Genomic DNA, 18,857 nt, shown 5'->3' with positions numbered 1-18,857 from the left:
AACTTAAAATGGTATGTGTGTAAAAGTTTATAAATTTGAAGTAAAACTTTTTAAAAACTAAAATGACAACGGTGTTTACAATGTATGTATGTGTATGTGTGTTTGAGTGAGGTTTTAAAACTGTTATTACAACTGTAAGTCTGTTAATGTTGTTAATTTCTTTTCTTGTTTGTTTTTCGTTTTTGTTGTTTTATAATTTAATAGGATTTTTATTTTGTATATGTTTGTTGTTGTTGTGGTTGAAATTGTTTATAGTATTATTATTAATATTATGATTATTATTATTATTAATATAAATATAATTTAGCAATAATTATGAATGATATGGCGTTACATAGGTAGCTGGGAAAATGCCTTTACGATTGCCAATTTCACCATTCCACCAGTTTTCATCAGAACGATCTGTTACAGTGATAACATCACCACGTCTAAAGTCCAATTCACCCGATTCCTGTGGCACAAAATCGTACAAAGCCTGTACAAGCATCTATAATAGAGTTATAAACAAAATATTATATAAAAATTTAAGAAAATTTTCATCATCTCTAATTTTACCTCTTCAGGTATCATATCTCTTAATTTAACATCTTGTGATCTTGATACACTAGCCGTTCGATGATATTCCACCAATTCATTGAGGGAATTAAATTTAACCACCCAAAGGAAAAATTTACCTTGTGCGTCACGTAATACCTTAAAATGTTGAACACCATCGGGGCATCTGTTCAGAAAAAAACCATAATTATATATACATATTAATAATAAAAAATTCATTTGCCTTTACTTACTTGACCGATAATGAAAAATCACCCGGACTGGATTCACTGATACGTATTAAAAAAGCGCCTTCATGTTTATTAGATAATAGTTTCTCAGCATCAGCACGAGTTATGCGACCATAATACCAGCTGTTGTTGTTATCACAATTATACAAAAAAATATAAATATATTCATTAATATTTTATTGTCTATAAATGTTTTCACTTATTGTTTTTTATATCAAAAACTTACTCATGATTTTTCATTTCTATATAATTGCTGGGTATTAAACCTTCTTTACCATCTAGTTCAGCACGATACCAATTTGAATCATCTTCCATATTTAAAATCTAGAAATTAAAGAGAAGAAAAAAATTGAAATTAGTTTTGAAAAAATTATAAATTTAGCTTAAAATTTTGAAGAAATTTAAAAAAATAAATATTTTTCGAAAATTTAGTTTTGTAGTAAAAACCTAACTTAGTGGTGAAAAACTAATTTTTTGGTGAAAAACTAATTTTGAGTTGGAAATCAAAATTTAAGGTGAAAAAATAATTTGGTGATGAAAAACTTATTTGGTGGTGAAAAACTTATTTAGTGGTGAAAAACTAATTTAGTGGTGAAAAACTAATTTAGTGGTGAAAAACTTATTTAGTGGTGAAAAACTTATTTAGTGGTGAAAAACTTATTTAGTGGTGAAAAACTTATTACGTGGTGAATTACTTGTTTTGTGGTGTTTAGTGATAAAACACTTGTTTTAATGTGAAAAACTTATTTAGTATTAAAAAAAACTTATTTAGTGGTGAAAAAACTTATTTAGTGGTGAAATACTTGAGTGGTGAAATACTTGTTTTGTGGTGAAAATCTTGTTTTGAGGTCAAAAATTTATTTTGGGATGAAACTCTTACATTGAGGTGAAAAACAGATTTAGTGGTGAAAAATTTACTTCGTGGTGAATAAGTTGTTTTGTTGTAAAAACAAAGTTTTGTGATAAAACACTTGTTTTGAAGTGAAAAATTAATTTTCGGACAAAAATTTAGATTTGAAGTGGAAAAGAAATTTAATGGTGAATAACTCTTTTAGTGGTGAAAAACAAGTTTTGTGGTGAAAGACAAGTTTTGTGGTGAAAATCTATTTTAATGGTGCAAAACTCGTTTTGGTTTAAAACTAATTTTTCATGTTGAAAAACGAATTTTCAATTTAAAATCTAAATTTGAGATGAAAAACAAATTAAGCGGCGAATAACTTATTTATTGGTGAAAACAAGTTTTGTGGTGAAAAATAAGTTTTGTGGTGAAAATATATTTTAGTGGTGAAAAACTTATCTAGTGTTGAATATCTGGTTTTGAGGCAAATAACAAGTTTATTTATTCAATAGCGTATTTGAGGCGAAAAACTTATTTTTGGGATAAAAATCTAGATTTGAGGTGAAAAACAAATTTAGTGGCATAAACCTAGTTTTGAGTTGAAAACCTAGTTTTGATGTGAAAACCTAGTTTTAAAGTGAAAAACTAACTTAGTGGTGAAGAATTAATAGTTTTGAATTGAAAACCTACTTTTGAGGTGAAAACCTAGTTTTAAAGTGAAAAACTAACTTAGTGGTGAATAATTAATAGAGTGGTGAAAAACTAGTTTCGAGGTGAACAACTAATTTCTTGGTGAAAATCTAGTTTTGAGACGAGAAACTAATGTTAAGGTGAAAAAATTTCTTAGTGGTTAAAAACTAGGGCAACTTAGTATATAATGATGAAAATCTTCCTATGTGGTGAAAAAATAAATTTTAGAAGAAAATGAAGTTTAATAACAAAGAACTAGTTTCCTGGTGAAAAAGCAAAGTAAGAATAAAACCTGGATTCATGGTAAAATTGTTTGCATTTTAAACAACACATTTTATGATGAATAACTATACTTTTGTTGAAATCTATTTTCGTGGTGAAAATTCTCAAAATTAAAAACTTGTGTTTTCATTTATTGTTGTTTTCAACTAACATATGATTTACAATATTTTAAACATAAAACACTAAATGCACAAATAAAACAAAACAAGAAAAACAAAAACAACACAAAACCTAATCAAGCAATATCATTTACTTAATACCCAATAACTTAGCAAAAGGCAACAGCAACAACAGCAAGTAGTAAAAGCCGTTGTTGCTAAAGAGGTTTGTCTTTATAAGCGTGTGACCAGGCCAGGCCAGACAGACAACTTAGCAGATCGCAAAAAAAAATAAATAAAAACAGAAACAACAATGCATCGAAGCATACAATAATAATACCGACAACAACAATATACTCGCACACAAAATAAAAGTGCATTGCCATCAGCTTAGCCTTGTGCCTGACATGGTCATATTATTATCATTAACAAACTGCATCATTATCATGTTAACAACATTAAGCAGTCACAGCAGCCCTTTTTCCCATATCACAAGGCAACCATCCCAATTTACTATTAAACCAATAACAAAAAAAATTCGACCAAAAAGCCCCAACCATACATCCTGCATACTAGATTTAAATGTTTTTGGGAGAATCGCTATTCCAGAGAGAGATAGAGAGAGTTTAACAAATATAAATGCAAGAAGAGTAGTTAGAGTTTTGTTTAAATCTTGTTTGACTAGCATGTGTCCCTCACACCATGACTGCCGTTCATTTCGCGAGAAGGTATAATAAACCTGACTGGCCAAAAAATCATATGAAAAAATAACTCCAACAAAAACAAAAAAAAAAATAAACTATGTTTAACAATACATTTTTGTCTGGATTTAGGTTTTGTGACTGGTTTTGTTATTTTTTTCAGGGATTTTTTTGTATTTCTTAAAGGGTCTATTTTTGTTTATTTTCCCTCTTTTTTAGTGGAATTGCATGTTTGTTGTTTTTGTTGTCGCTTTAAACCTTTTATTTCACCAGTTGCCAAGTGCTAATGGTTTTTATTTGGTTGCATTATAACCTCTAGTTATTGAGCTCTCCCTCTATTTCTTGCTCTTGCTCTCTTTCTTTCTCTTACTCTTGGTATGTCATTATAAAAATATATCACTTGCATTTATAATTTTATTGTTTTATTCTGTTCGCTTTTTAGTTTAGTCATAAATTTCCATTATAATGTTGATAAATTGTAAAGAAAAAACTATTTGTTCTGGTTATCGTTTACTAAATGACCTTTGAACTTTCCCTTTCTTATTCCGTAGAACTTTGAAATGCGTTTCTTTTTATTGTCTTTTATTTTTGAAATGATAATCTTAATTTTTGTAATATTTATTGATTAATGTCTGTTGATATAGTTGTTTACGGTTTGATCAGTTTTATCTCCCTTTAATTTGATAGTCGCTTCTTAGAAACAGTTGTTGTTGGTTTTAATGCCTTTAATAGTTTTCAATCTTTGAATAGTGATTGTATGAGTCATAAACAAGTATTTTCAATAAATAATAAAAAAAATGATAAACAATTTATGAGAAGCTGTCGAAAAGAAAAATAAATTGATAGTCTGTCTACTTTAAATGTAAAATAAACAAACAGATTTTAATTAACACCCTTATTTTTTGTACAAAATTGAAAATTAAGACAATTATCGTTACATATTATAGATAGATAGATAGATAGATAGATAGATAGATAGATAGATAGATAGATAGATAGATAGATAGATAGATAGATAGATAGATAGATAGATAGATAGATAGATAGATAGATAGATAGATAGATAGATAGATAGATAGATAGATAGATAGATAGATAGATAGATAGACAGATAGATAGATAGATAGATAGATAGATAGATAGATAGATAGATAGATAGATAGATAGATAGATAGATAGATGGATAGATAGATAGATTCAGATTTTCGCCCCAAAATATTACTCTAAATCAATCTTTTTCCTTAAAATCGGATTTTATCTCAAAAGCTGAGATTTTTATCTCAAAATCTGATTTTATCCCAAAAGCTGCTTTTAACCTCAAAAACTTTATTTTATCGCAAAACAAATTTTTCTCCACTAAAACTTTTTTTATCCCAAAAACTTATCAAAGTAAATTTTTTAGCATTATATCAGTTTTTCACCACTAAAACAGTTTTTGTTTACTACAAACAAGTTTTTCACCTCGAAAATGCAATTTTCATCAAAACCCTTTTTTTACCGCAAAAAAAGTAAAAATTTACCATAAAATCAGTTTATCATTTCAAAAACAATTGTTTACTCTGGTAATAACCTCTAAAACTAATATTCTTTCCTAAAAACATAAATTAATTGCTATCATAAAACTATTTTTTCGGCTCAAATAATAACAACGAAAACTTATTTTTACTACAAAAATAGTTTTTTTTCCCTCAAATAAAAAAAGATTTTTTATTTAGCAAATCGTTCCACTTTCAAAAAGAACAATTTCGAGAAACAACCTTTATTATTATGTTATTATCGCGTGTGTCTTATTAAAGATAATGACAAAATCAGAGATCGCATGTTGACACCAACTAATTGAAAAATTAACATGAAATAATAATAAAAAATCCTATAAATTTGAAGGAGAAAGTATTTAAGATATCGCCTTACTATATCATGTTGGTAAAAATTATGATTTTTTAAATTATAGATAATTTTAAAAGTTTTTCTTTTTTAAATTAGTTTAAACATTATAGGGTGCTTAGCAACGTCTTATTAAGAGCTCAATGATGCAAAACAAATTATTTTTATTATTTTAATATTTTCTTTTATTTAGAAAAAAAACTATTCTTTTGCCTTTCACCACTTTCATCGTTGTAGTAATAAAAATTGAAGAGAATAAATAAATATGTATAAATTACTTAAACAATATTTATATATATATTGTGCCATATGTGGCTGTCAGTGTGTGTGTATGTTAGAAACAATAAAAATTATAAAAAAACTGGGTCGTTTTTATAACAATAAATATAAACATAAATTGAAGGCATCAAAAGCAAGTGATTTTTTCTTGTTGTTCAAGCAGACAGACAAAATTAAAAAAAAAACTACAAATAGAAAAAAAAATTGTGAAAAAAAAACAAAAGAATTTTCATTATTTCAAAATAAAACAAAAAACCCTTTTGTTATTAATTTTTTATGTTTTTTGCAAAACTAGAAACTTTTTCTATTCATTGATAAGTTTTGTTTTGACTGAAAAAATAAAAATTTAAATTTATGCAAAACAAAACGTCATTATACGTTTGCTTTTCACCATTTTGTACTCTTCTGTCATATTAAATAGAATATAGAGAGAGATCTGGCAAATAAATTTGTTTTTGCATAAATAAATTATCCAGTAAACAAACACACACACATGTGATGTTTACTTTTAATTATTAAAAAAAATTGAAAAAAACTTTAGTTGATTTGAAATATTTTTTTTATTGTTTATAAATTCCAAATAATACAAATAAAATTATTTAAATTTTTTATTTAAACATTTGTATGTCACAGCCCACATTAGCAGCACCTGGTTTTTAAAACAAATAGATTTTGCTAATTTTGTTTAAAATTTTTATTTCAATTACTTGTTTTTGTAAGTTTAAGTTTTTGGTTTATATTTTCTTTAAAAATAATTCTTATTATTTCAATATTTCGAAATCGAAAAATTCAAAATCGTGACAAAATTCATATTTTAAGTTAATTACAACATGTGCATTAAGTAGCAAATAATTACAAATGACGTTTGGCTTATTTTTAGTAATTTGTTTTTGTAAAAAAAACAAATATATTAAAATTTATAATAACAACATGTTAACACGTAACATGATGATTTTTAATATATTTTTATGGTTTTTTTTCGGAGTAAAAATTCTTAATGGAAAAATTTAATACAAAAAAATTTGCTAAATGAAATTCTTGAAAACAATTTGATATTACATCCATGATACATATAGTATTGACAGTTTTGAGTCTTCAATTTAGCCTTTAGATAAGTCTATCTGGTCTATTTTCTAGTTTATTGGCTAGTTATGGGTCTAGTCTTTATTGCAGTCTATTGTCTAGTTAAGGGTCTAGTCTGTTGTCTAGTTTACAGTTTAGTCTAGTCTAGACCATCGTCTATTCTATATTCAAGTCTATAGTTTAATACATAGTTTAGTCTATATTCTAATCTGGCATATAGTCTAGTCTATAGTTTAGTCTATAGTCTCATCTTAAGTCTAGCCTTTAGTCTTTAGTGAAGTATATAGTGTAGTCTATAATCTAGTCTATATTCTGGTCTATAGTCTAATCTTTAATCTAGTTTATAGTCTAATCTATAGTCTAGTCTATGGTAGTCTAGTCTATAGTCTATTTTATAGTCTATTCTATAGTGTTGTCTTTAGTCTGGTCTATAGTCTAGTCTATAGTCAAGTCTATAGTCTAGTATATAGCCTAGAATATAGCCTATCTATAGTCTAGTCTATAGTCTAGTCTATAGTCTAGTCTATAGTCTAGTCTATAGTCTATAGTCTAGTCTATAGTCTAGTCTATAGTCTAGTCTATAGTCTAGTCTATAGTCTAGTCTATAGTCTAGTCTATAGTCTAGTCTATAGTCTAGTCTATAGTCTAGTCTATAGTCTAGTCTATAGTCTAGTCTATAGTCTAGTCTATAGTCTAGTCTATAGTCTAGTTTAAAGTCTAGTCTATAGTCTAGTTTAAAGTCTAGTCTATAGTGGAGTCTATAGTCTATTCTATAGTCTACTTTATTTTTTAGTTTATAGACTGGTCTCAAGTATAGTCTAGTCTATAGTTTAGTCCGTATTCTAGTCTATAGTTTAGTATAGTCATTAGTCTTGGCTATAGATTAGACTATAGTCTGGTCTATAGTCTAGTTTACAGAATATTCTAGGCCAGAGTCTTGTTGACAGTATATTGGCTATTGTATACAGTCTATTTATTAGACTTGTTATAATTCTTAAGACTAGACTATAATCCAGTCTAAAGTATAATTTTGTCTACATTCTAGCCGGTAGTCTAGTATGTCCTTTAAACTATGATTTAGTTAATAGTTTAGTCTGTAGTCTAGTCTATAGTGTAAAGAGAAATATGGCCTATATTTGAACTTCTAGTCTAATCTTAAGTATATTTTGTAGTATAATCTATAGTATATGTTCTAGTTTATAGAGAATTCTATTCGTTTAGTTTTTGTAGATTTTGCTTAAGGTAAAACTGCTACTGACCCATTACCTAAATTTTAGCTTAACCCAGAAATGAAACACCTACTATTTACATTAATCAAATAAATAATAGATATGTTTTTGCACTACTAGTAAGTAAATGTTTTTTATTTATTTATGTTTTTTCCTGTTTGTTTACGCACCATAGATTACAAATATTGAGGACATAGAAAAATTGGTCACCCTCTACACAGCTCTAGCACACTAGGTGGTAGAGATCTGTTTTAAATAGTATTATTACATCATTAAAAAATAATCTAGTCTCTATAGAGTCAGCCAGCAGCCATTAGTTGAAAGAAAAAAGTACAAAAATAAATAAACTATGACGGCAAAAAATAAAAATTTGTCTATTTTATAAACACACAAAAATTTTATGATAAATACCAAAAAAAAAAAAAAAATCAAAATTGTACCAGAAACCAAAAACATGAAAAATGTTTTTGTGCGTGTTGGCGTTAAAATATATAATTTTTTTTTTCCTATTTAATATAAAATCTATACAGAAAATATACATAAATATTTAACAGAAAAATATAAACAAGTGTTGTGCATATGTTATGTACGAAAAATTCAAATATATAACAAAAATATTTTGCTAAAAATTTTATATTTCTATAAATGTACAAAAACCGAACTGTATATTTATGAGTGATGAACTTTGTTTAAAACTATTTTGTAATTAAATACAAACATATACATTTTTAGGCTTTATAAGTATAAAGAGCGGCGATTTGACAAATGTTGTTGAAAATATTGTAAATGCCATATTTATACATTTAATTTTATTAATATTTTTCAGTTAAGAAAACCATATGCGGCAATAAGCGTATTTTATTACCCAACTTCTAGTAGTTAATTTCTTTCAAATCACTAATTATAGTCAATACACTGCTGACCTTTAGGCTATTCACAGTTTTACATAATTCTAGATTTTAGTTTTCTGTTCATTGCTTAAAGGTTTACTGAACCTTCCATTGCTTAACAACTACTGCGTTTACAGATAATATTTGTGTATCGTTCTCCCCCTCTCTCTATTACCTATGAGTCATGGAAAAAAATATTGAATTATTCAACTTTGTGTTTTTTTATGACATTTTTTTCTCAAAGTACAACAATTATCTTTTGCATTGACTCGTATAAATAGAATTCGAAATTGTATTCTTTTTTTCTTCGTCTATAATAGACTTGTTACTCTTTTTATCTCGTAACAATAGTAATTTTTTTTTGTTTAGTTAACATAAATAATTGTTATACATTACTCAACAGTTAGCAAAATTAGTTAATAATTTAATTTAGACATTTAGAAGAGACTAAACAAAGATTTTTTTGTTTAGAAACTTATTTTGAGTTTATTATATTGCGGTATCATTAATCATTTCTGGATTGTTATAAAAAAATTGATATTTTTTCGTAAAACAGAATGAGGCTGCTTAGGTTCCAATAAAGGAATAGCTTTCTGAAATCAGTAATAAGGAGATAATTCGAATTGTTTTACGATGTAGAATAGATTATAGACTCTACTATAGACTAGACTATAGAGTAGACTAAAGACTACACTGTAGGCTAGACCATAGATCAGACTTGAGACTTGACTATAGACTACACTGTAAACTAGACTATAGACTAGACTATAGACTAGACTATAGACTAGACTATAGACTAGACTATAGACTAGACTATAGACTAGACTATAGACTAGACTATAGACTAGACTATAGACTAGACTATAGACTAGACTATAGACTAGACTATAGACTAGACTATAGACTAGACTATAGACTAGACTATAGACTAGACTATAGACTAGACTATAGACTAGACTATAGACTAGACTATAGACTAGACTATAGACTAGACTATAGACTAGACTATAGACTACACTATAGACTAGACTATAGACTACACTATAGACTAGACTATAGACTAGACTATAGACTAGACTATAGACTAGACTATAGACTAGACTATAGACTAGACTCTAGACTAGACTATAGACTAGACTATAGACTAGACTATAGACTAGACTATAGACTAGACTATAGACTAGACTATAAACTAGACTATAGACTAGACTATAGACTAGACTATAGACTAGACTATAGACTAGACTATAGACTAGGCTATAGACTAGACTATAGACTAGACTATAGACTACACTATAGACTAGACTATAGACTAGACTATAGAGTAGACTAAAGACTACATTGTAGGCTAGACCATAGATCAGACTTGAGACTTGACTATAGACTACACTGTAAACTAGACTATTAACTAGATTATAGACTAATCTATAGACTAGACTATAGACTAGACTATAGACTAGAATATAGACTAGACTTTTTACTAGAATATAGACTAGAGTATAGACTAGACTATAGACTAGACTTTTAACTAGAATATAGACTAGGCTAGACTAGACTATAGATTAGACTATAGGCTAGACTATAGACTAGACTATAGACTAGACTAAAGGTTAGACTATAGACTATATATAGAATAGACTATAGACAAGACTATAGACTAGACTATAGACTAGACTATAGACTAGACTATAGACTAGACTATAGACTAGACTATAGACTAGACTATAGACTAGACATATAGACTAGACTATAGACTAGACTATAGACTAGACTATAGACTAGACTATAGACTAGACTATAGACTAGACTATAGACTAGACTATAGACTAGACTATAGACTAGACTATAGACTAGACTATAGACTAGACTATAGACTAGACTATAGACTAGACTATAGACTAGACTATAGACTAGACTATAGACTAGACTATAGACTAGACTATAGACTAGACTATAGACTAGACTATAAACTAGACTATAGACTAGACTATAGACTAGAGTATAGACTAGACTATAGACTAGACTATAGACTAGACTATAGACTAGACTATAGACTAGACTATAGACTAGACTATAGACTAGACTATAGACTAGACTATAGACTAGACTATAGACTAGACTATAGACTAGACTATAGACTAGACTATAGACTAGACTATAGACTAGACTATAGACTAGACTATAGACTAGACTATAGACTAGACTATAGACTAGACTATAGACTAGACTATAGACTAGACAATAGACTAGACTATAGACTAGGCTATAGATTAGACTATAGACTAGACTATAGAGTAGACTAAAGACTACATTGTAGGCTAGACCATAGATCAGACTTGAGACTTGACTATAGACTACACTGTAAACTAGACTATTAACTAGATTATAGACTAAACTATAGACTAGACTATAGACTAGACTATAGACTAGAATATAGACTAGACTTTTTACTAGAATATAGACTAGACTTTTAACTAGAATATAGACTAGGCTAGACTAGACTATAGATTAGACTATAGGCTAGACTATAGACTAGACTATAGACTAGACTAAAGGTTAGACTATAGACTATATATAGAATAGACTATAGACTGGACTATAGACTAGACTATAGACTAGACTATAGACTAGACTATAGACTAGACTATAGACTAGACTATTGACTAGACTATAGACTAGACTATAGACTAGACTATAGACTAGACTATAGACTAGACTATAGACTAGACTATAGACTAGACTATAGACTAGACTATAGACTAGACTGTAGACTAGACTATAGACTAGACTATAGACTAGACTGTAGACTAGACTATAGACTAGACTATAGACTAGACTGTAGACTAGACTATAGACTAGACTATAGACTAGACTGTAGACTAGACTATAGACTAGACTATAGAATAGACTATAGACTAGACTATAGACTAGACTATAGACTAGACTATAGACTAGACTATAGACTAGACTATAGACTAGACTATAGACTAGACTATAGACTAGACTATAGACTAGACTATAGACTAGACTATAGACTAGACTATAGACTAGACTATAGACTAGACTATAGGCTAGACTATAGACTAGACTATAGACTAGACTATAGACTAGACTATAGACTAGACTATAGACTAGACTATAGACTAGACTATAGACTAGACTATAGACTAGACTAAAGAGTAGATTATATACTAGACTATAGACTATAGACTAGATTATAAACTAGACTATATGTCAGACTAGACTATAGACTACTGACTTGGCTATAGACTAGACTATTGACAAGACATTAGACTACAGACTAGACTATAGGTTGCACAATAAAACAAACTATAGACTGGACTATAGTTAAGACTGTAGATAATACTATAGACAGAACAAGACTAAAATTAAGTCTAGACTAAACTATCGACTAGAATTTAGACTAGATTATAGACTAGACCATAGACTAGACTATAAACTTGACTGTAGTTAAGACTTCAGATATCACTATAGATTGGACAAGACTATAGACTACTCTATAGATAAGACTAGAGTATAATGTACGCAAAACTACAGACTAGACTATACATTAAATATATAAGGACTAGTAGTGCCGAAGTATAAAACTTAGGATCTGAAATAAGTAAATAAATATATTTTTTCCACTCAAGGTTCCTTTATTATATATACAAATATAAATATGTATATCAAATTTCTCAATATTTTTTTTTGTTTAAATATCTATCAACATTAATAATTCTCAAAATCTATTTCTTATTAAATGTGTTTTTGCTCCAACAAAATACACATAAATAACAAACCATTCGCATATTTATATGCATATAAGAAATATACATGTTTGTATCTAAAATATACAAAGCAAAAAAGAAAAGTGACTCACGTTCATTTCCAACAATTATTTCATAGCAGGAAATATCGCAAGACATATAGAAAAAAAAAAAAAAAATACGAAAAAAATAAAAACACAAACCCTCTACAAACACCCAAAAAGAATGTTAAAATGTGACCTCTTTTCAAAACAAACAAATTTATGTATTTTAAACAATTCCTTTTATTATTTTGAAATTTATTTTAAAAAAAATAAATAAATATTGAGATAAAAATAAATATATATTTATTAAGTAGAGGTAAATTAAACAACACAAGGCTGGGGTTTTAAATATTGAAATTGTGTTTGTAATTAAAAACCTCTCGTTTTTTTAAGTTTTTTTTTTTTTTTTTTGCTTTTTATTACAATTTAATGTCATATTGCTAAAATATTTGTAATAGATATTAAATAATGATTATATAATTGTTGCTGTTTTTTTTTTAATTAATATTTTAATCCACCAAAAAAATTAAGTCATAAATAATTAACTTTGCTAAATGACATACATACAAAAATATAGTCAATTTGCAAAAAAAAGTAAAAAAAAATTTTATGAAATTAAATTTTTATCTTAAAAACAAACATACAAATATTATATAGATTTGCATGTTTAGATATTTTCGTTAGAGTTATAAATATAAAAACCGCAACCATAAAATTTGTCTTTAATTATGTGGAGATGTTTACAGGGCGAAAACGAATTTGGTTTTGAGCTACAGTATAAAATGACAAGTCCAAAAAGTTTGCTATAATTAAAGCTGAATAGTCTAGTCTATAGTCTAGTCTATAGTCTAGTCTATAGTCTAGTCTATAGTCTAGTCTATGGTCTAGTCTATAGTCTAGTCTATGGTCTAGTCTATAGTCTAGTCTAAAGTCTAGTCTATAGTCTAGACTATAAACTAGATTATAGACTAGACTATAGACTATATATATATATATACTATACATATAGACTATATACTATATAGACTATAGTCAAGTCTATAGTCTAGTCTATAGTATATAGTATATAGTTTAGTCTATATTCTAGTCTATAGTCTACTCTATTTTCTAGTCTATAGTCTAGTCTATTTTCTAGTCTATAGTCTAGTCTATAGTCTAGTTTTGCCCATGGCCTTGACTATAGTCTTAGCTTTTGTCGAGTCTATCGCCGAATCTACCGTGTCTCTATCTATTCTATAATCTAGTTCCTTTATAAATCTAGTATGAGGTTTATAGTCTATACTACAGCATTGCCAAACTACTAGACTATAGTCTGGATTATAATCTAAACTTCTTCTAACTAAACTTCTTCTAGATTAAACAACAGTCTAGTTTATAATCTTACTCAGGTTGTTGTTCAGCTTTAATTATAGCAAACTTTTTGGACTTGTCATTTTATACTGTAGCTCAAAACCAAATTCGTTTTCGCCCTGTAAACATCTCCACATAATTAAAGACAAATTTTATGGTTGCGGTTTTTATATTTATAACTCTAACGAAAATATCTAAACATGCAAATCTATATAATATTTGTATGTTTGTTTTTAAGATAAAAATTTAATTTCATAAAATTTTTTTTTACTTTTTTTTGCAAATTGACTATATTTTTGTATGTATGTCATTTAGCAAAGTTAATTATTTATGACTTAATTTTTTTGGTGGATTAAATATTAAATTAAAAAAAAAACAGCAACAATTATATAATCATTATTTAATATCTATTACAAATATTTTAGCAATATGACATTAAATTGTAATAAAAAGCAAAAAAAAAAAAAAAACTTAAAAAAACGAGAGGTTTTTAATTACAAACACAATTTCAATATTTAAAACCCCAGCCTTGTGTTGTTTAATTTACCTCTACTTAATAAATATATATTTATTTTTATCTCAATATTTATTTATTTTTTTTAAAATAAATTTCAAAATAATAAAAGGAATTGTTTAAAATACATAAATTTGTTTGTTTTGAAAAGAGGTCACATTTTAACATTCTTTTTGGGTGTTTGTAGAGGGTTTGTGTTTTTATTTTTTTCGTATTTTTTTTTTTTTTTCTATATGTCTTGCGATATTTCCTGCTATGAAATAATTGTTGGAAATGAACGTGAGTCACTTTTCTTTTTTGCTTTGTATATTTTAGATACAAACATGTATATTTCTTATATGCATATAAATATGCGAATGGTTTGTTATTTATGTGTATTTTGTTGGAGCAAAAACACATTTAATAAGAAATAGATTTTGAGAATTATTAATGTTGATAGATATTTAAACAAAAAAAATATTGAGAAATTTGATATACATATTTATATTTGTATATATAATAAAGGAACCTTGAGTGGAAAAAATATATTTATTTACTTATTTCAGATCCTAAGTTTTATACTTCGGCACTACTAGTCCTTATATAGTTTAATGTATAGTCTAGTCTGTAGTTTTGCGTACATTATACTCTAGTCTTATCTATAGAGTAGTCTATAGTCTTGTCCAATCTATAGTGATATCTGAAGTCTTAACTACAGTCAAGTTTATAGTCTAGTCTATGGTCTAGTCTATAATCTAGTCTAAATTCTAGTCGATAGTTTAGTCTAGACTTAATTTTAGTCTTGTTCTGTCTATAGTATTATCTACAGTCTTAACTATAGTCCAGTCTATAGTTTGTTTTATTGTGCAACCTATAGTCTAGTCTGTAGTCTAATGTCTTGTCAATAGTCTAGTCTATAGCCAAGTCAGTAGTCTATAGTCTAGTCTGACATATAGTCTAGTTTATAATCTAGTCTATAGTCTATAGTCTAGTATATAATCTACTCTTTAGTCTAGTCTATAGTCTAGTCTATAGTCTAGTCTATAGTCTAGTCTATAGTCTAGTCTATAGTCTAGTCTATAGTCTAGTCTATAGTCTAGTCTATAGTCTAGTCTATAGTCTAGTCTGTAGTCTAGTCTATAGTCTAGTCTGTAGTCTAGTCTATAGTCTAGTCTATAGTCTAGTCTATAGTCTAGTCTATAGTCTAGTCTATAGTCTGTCTATAGTCTAGTCTATAGTCTAGTCTGTAGTCTAGTCTATAGTCTAGTCTATAGTCTAGTCTGTAGTCTAGTCTATAGTCTAGTCTATAGTCTAGTATATAGTAGTATATAGTCATGTGTATAGTATAGTATAGATTATATTTAGTCTATAGAATAGTCTATAGTATATTCTATAGTCAATTACATAGTCTAGTTTATAGTCGTGCGTATAGTCTAGTCTATAGTCTAGTTCATTGTATATTTCTTTCTCTATGTTATAGATTATAGACCAAATGTATGTCAAAACTTAAACTACCTTCCCTTTCAATAACTTCAAATAAAACAAAAAATATTGCAAAAACATTAAAAGTAACAAAAAACAAAGTGTTTGGATGGATTGATAAGACACGTGTAATTGTATCGAAATGACCTATTTTTGGGCTCGAACATACAAGTTGTGTTTTTTGCTAACTTTGTAAAAAAAATGTTTTTCAAATTACTAAAAATAAATTATATTTACTTAAAGCTATAAAAAACAATGCCTTCATTTATGGGTTTGTTTAGTTTATTTTAACTTGAGGAAGGTTACTCTCAAACTTCAATACTTGTTGACATGAAAAATTAAAATGGCCAGAAGAAAAATAATAAAAAAACAACAAAATATGCAAACAATTGCATGACCCATACACGTTTTGAGGTTTTTAAGTATTTTGAATTTTTGTGTTTTTAATTTTGTCTAAAAAAAACGTGTTCAGAATATGAATTTTTTTAGTTTTATATTTTGCATAATACTTGACACCCAAAATATTTACTGTGTTTTAATAAATATATTTCAACAAAAACTACATACTACATACATATCTACGTAATTGATTTAAATATGTTATATATATATTTTTTGGATTTTTTTTTGATACGATTACATTTTCGCTTTCGTTGCTGGTTAACTGGTTTTTAAGAAACACATTTCTGTTAAGTTGCGTATATTTTTATTTCAATTGAAGAAAAATAAATAAAAAGTTCAATTAGGTCTGTTAAAGATACAGCAATTATGAATTAATACGCTGAAAGAAATTTTGAAAAAATACTATATACCAGACTTTTGTCTATACCATAGATTAGCATTTCGTCTAGACTATATACTAGGCTATAGTCTTGACACCAGACTCTAGCGTAGACAAAACTCTAGTCTAGACTATAGACCAAACTCTAGGGTAGACAAGCCTCTTGTCTAGACAATACAGTAAACTTTAGATCATACACACTTAATAGCCTAGACTATAGGCCAGACTATAAACTAGATCATAATCTAGTCTAGACTATAGATCATAATCTTGCCTAGACTATAGATCATACTCTAGCCTAGACTACAGACCAGACTATAAACTAGATCATAATCTAGTCTAGACTATAGATCATAATCTTGCCTAGACTATAATTCATACTCTAGTCTAGACTATAGGCCAGACTATAAACTAGATCATAATCTAGTCTAGACTATAGATCATAATCTTGCCTAGACTATAGATCATACTCTAGTCTAGACTATAGATCATACTCTAGTCTAGACTATAGATCATACTCTAGCCTAGACTATAGATCATACTCTAGTCTAGACTATAGATCATACTCTAGTCTAGACTATAGATCATACTCTAGTCTAGACTATAGATCATACTCTAGTCTAGACTATAGATCATACTCAAGTCTAGATTATAGATCATACTCTAGTCTAGACTATAGATCATACTCTAGTCTAGACTATAGATCATACTCTAGTCTAAACTACAGATCATACTCTAGTCTAGACTAAGATCATACTTTAGTCTAAACTATAGACCAGACTATAGTCTAAACTATAGGCCAGACTCTTGATTAGACTTTAGATCAGACTATTGTCAAGACTATAGAGCAGTCTAGATTATAGTCCAGTCTTAGCTTTAGACCAGACTTGGCTAGACTTAAGATCAGACTATTGCCAAGACTATAGAGCAGTTTAGAACAGTCTAGATTATAGTCCAGTCTCAGCTTTAGACCAAACTCTTGACTAGACTTTAGATCAGACTGTAGTCTAGAATATAGGCCAGACTCTTGACTAGACTTTAGATTAGGCTATTGTCAAGACTATTGATCAGTTAAGAACAGTCTAGATTATAGTCCAGTCTAAGCTTTAGACCTGACTAGACTTGACTAGACTTTAGATCAGACTATTGTCAAGACTAAAGACTAAAATCTGAGTTTAAGACTATATACTTTACTAAATTCAAGAACCTCTAATCTAGACTCTAGTAATTATACTAGACTGTATGTTAAACATTAGTCCAAACTATAGTTAGACTAAAAACAATAGACTGTACACTATTCTAAATCAGACTCTATTGTAGACTTTGGTACTTAGCCTAGTTTAAACTGCAGTCGTTACTGAAGTCTATACTCTAGTCCAGACTATATTCTAAACTATAAACCTGACTCTCGTCTTGTCTACAGAACAAACTCCAGACCACTCTACACTAGACTATAAACCAGCATATTGTATAGACTAGAGAACAGACACTTTAGTTCAGACAATCTAGACCTTACACCAGCCTATACAGCGGAATCTAATCTACACCTTTAGAACAGACTGTAACCTACACTATAAGTAATACTTTAACTTTTTTACAGTGTGTTAAGAAAATATTAACAAATATCTATCTAAAGTCTAGACTATAGCTCAGATTCTAGTCAAGACTAAATACCAGGTATTAGTCAAGGTTATAGAACCATCTATTATCTACACTTTAGAGCAGACAATAATCTAGACCTTACAGCAGCCTATAAAGCGAAATGTAATCTACACCTTTAGAACGTACTCCAAACTAAACTATGAATAACATTTCAAATTTTCCACAGTGTATTAAGAAAATATTAATGAAAATCAAATAGTTTAATTTAGAAAATATCAATGAAAAAAATATTAAAAATTAAAATATTTACCTTTAAAATTTGATTTTTACGAAAACTAAGCTCATCATCAGCTGTTGCTGAGAAATCATGTTTGGCAATTGCTTCCATTGTTGTGTTTTATAATTTATTTTGTTTTTTTTTATTTAAATAATTGTTGTAAAAAATAATTATTTATTTGTGTTCTAGAAAAAAATTTGTTGCAGTTGTTTTTGTTGTGCTTTTTTAATCTTATAGTTTTTAAAACTGAGTAAAATAGAACCTTTCTTTAAAAAAAAAAATCTTTTATATTTAAATAT

General features: G+C 27.8%; 1 protein-coding gene across 1 annotated transcript; it reads right to left on the bottom strand.

The window, feature by feature from the left end:
* Window positions 1–18,815, bottom strand: LOC111677404 (growth factor receptor-bound protein 2). The gene is made up of 5 exons (XM_046955063.1): window positions 18,592–18,815; window positions 1,012–1,109; window positions 789–908; window positions 556–721; window positions 1–487 (listed from the first exon to the last, which is right to left on the bottom strand). The coding sequence occupies exons 1-5, from the start codon at window positions 18,667–18,669 to the stop codon at window positions 314–316; spliced, it is 636 nt and encodes a 211-aa protein (XP_046811019.1). The 5' UTR covers window positions 18,670–18,815; the 3' UTR covers window positions 1–313.
* Between the last annotated feature and the right edge of the window lie 42 nt (window positions 18,816–18,857).

The sequence above is a fragment of the Lucilia cuprina genome, chromosome 6 (genome assembly GCF_022045245.1).
Source record: "Lucilia cuprina isolate Lc7/37 chromosome 6, ASM2204524v1, whole genome shotgun sequence".
NCBI classification, from domain to species: domain Eukaryota; kingdom Metazoa; phylum Arthropoda; class Insecta; order Diptera; family Calliphoridae; genus Lucilia; species Lucilia cuprina.
The sequence above is the reverse complement of the archived record's forward strand: the minus strand, read 5'-3'. Positions and strand labels throughout refer to the sequence as shown.

Excerpts from the sequence above, each read along its gene's own strand:
- LOC111677404 (XM_046955063.1), bottom strand. The coding sequence starts at position 18,669 with ATGGAAGCAATTGCCAAACATGATTTCTCAGCAACAGCTGATGATGAG. Across the intron at positions 722-788 it reads GATTTTTCATTATCGGTCAA|ATGCCCCGATGGTGTTCAAC; the intron begins GTAAGTAAAGGC and ends TTTTCTGAACAG. Across the intron at positions 488-555 it reads GAGATATGATACCTGAAGAG|ATGCTTGTACAGGCTTTGTA; the intron begins GTAAAATTAGAG and ends ACTCTATTATAG.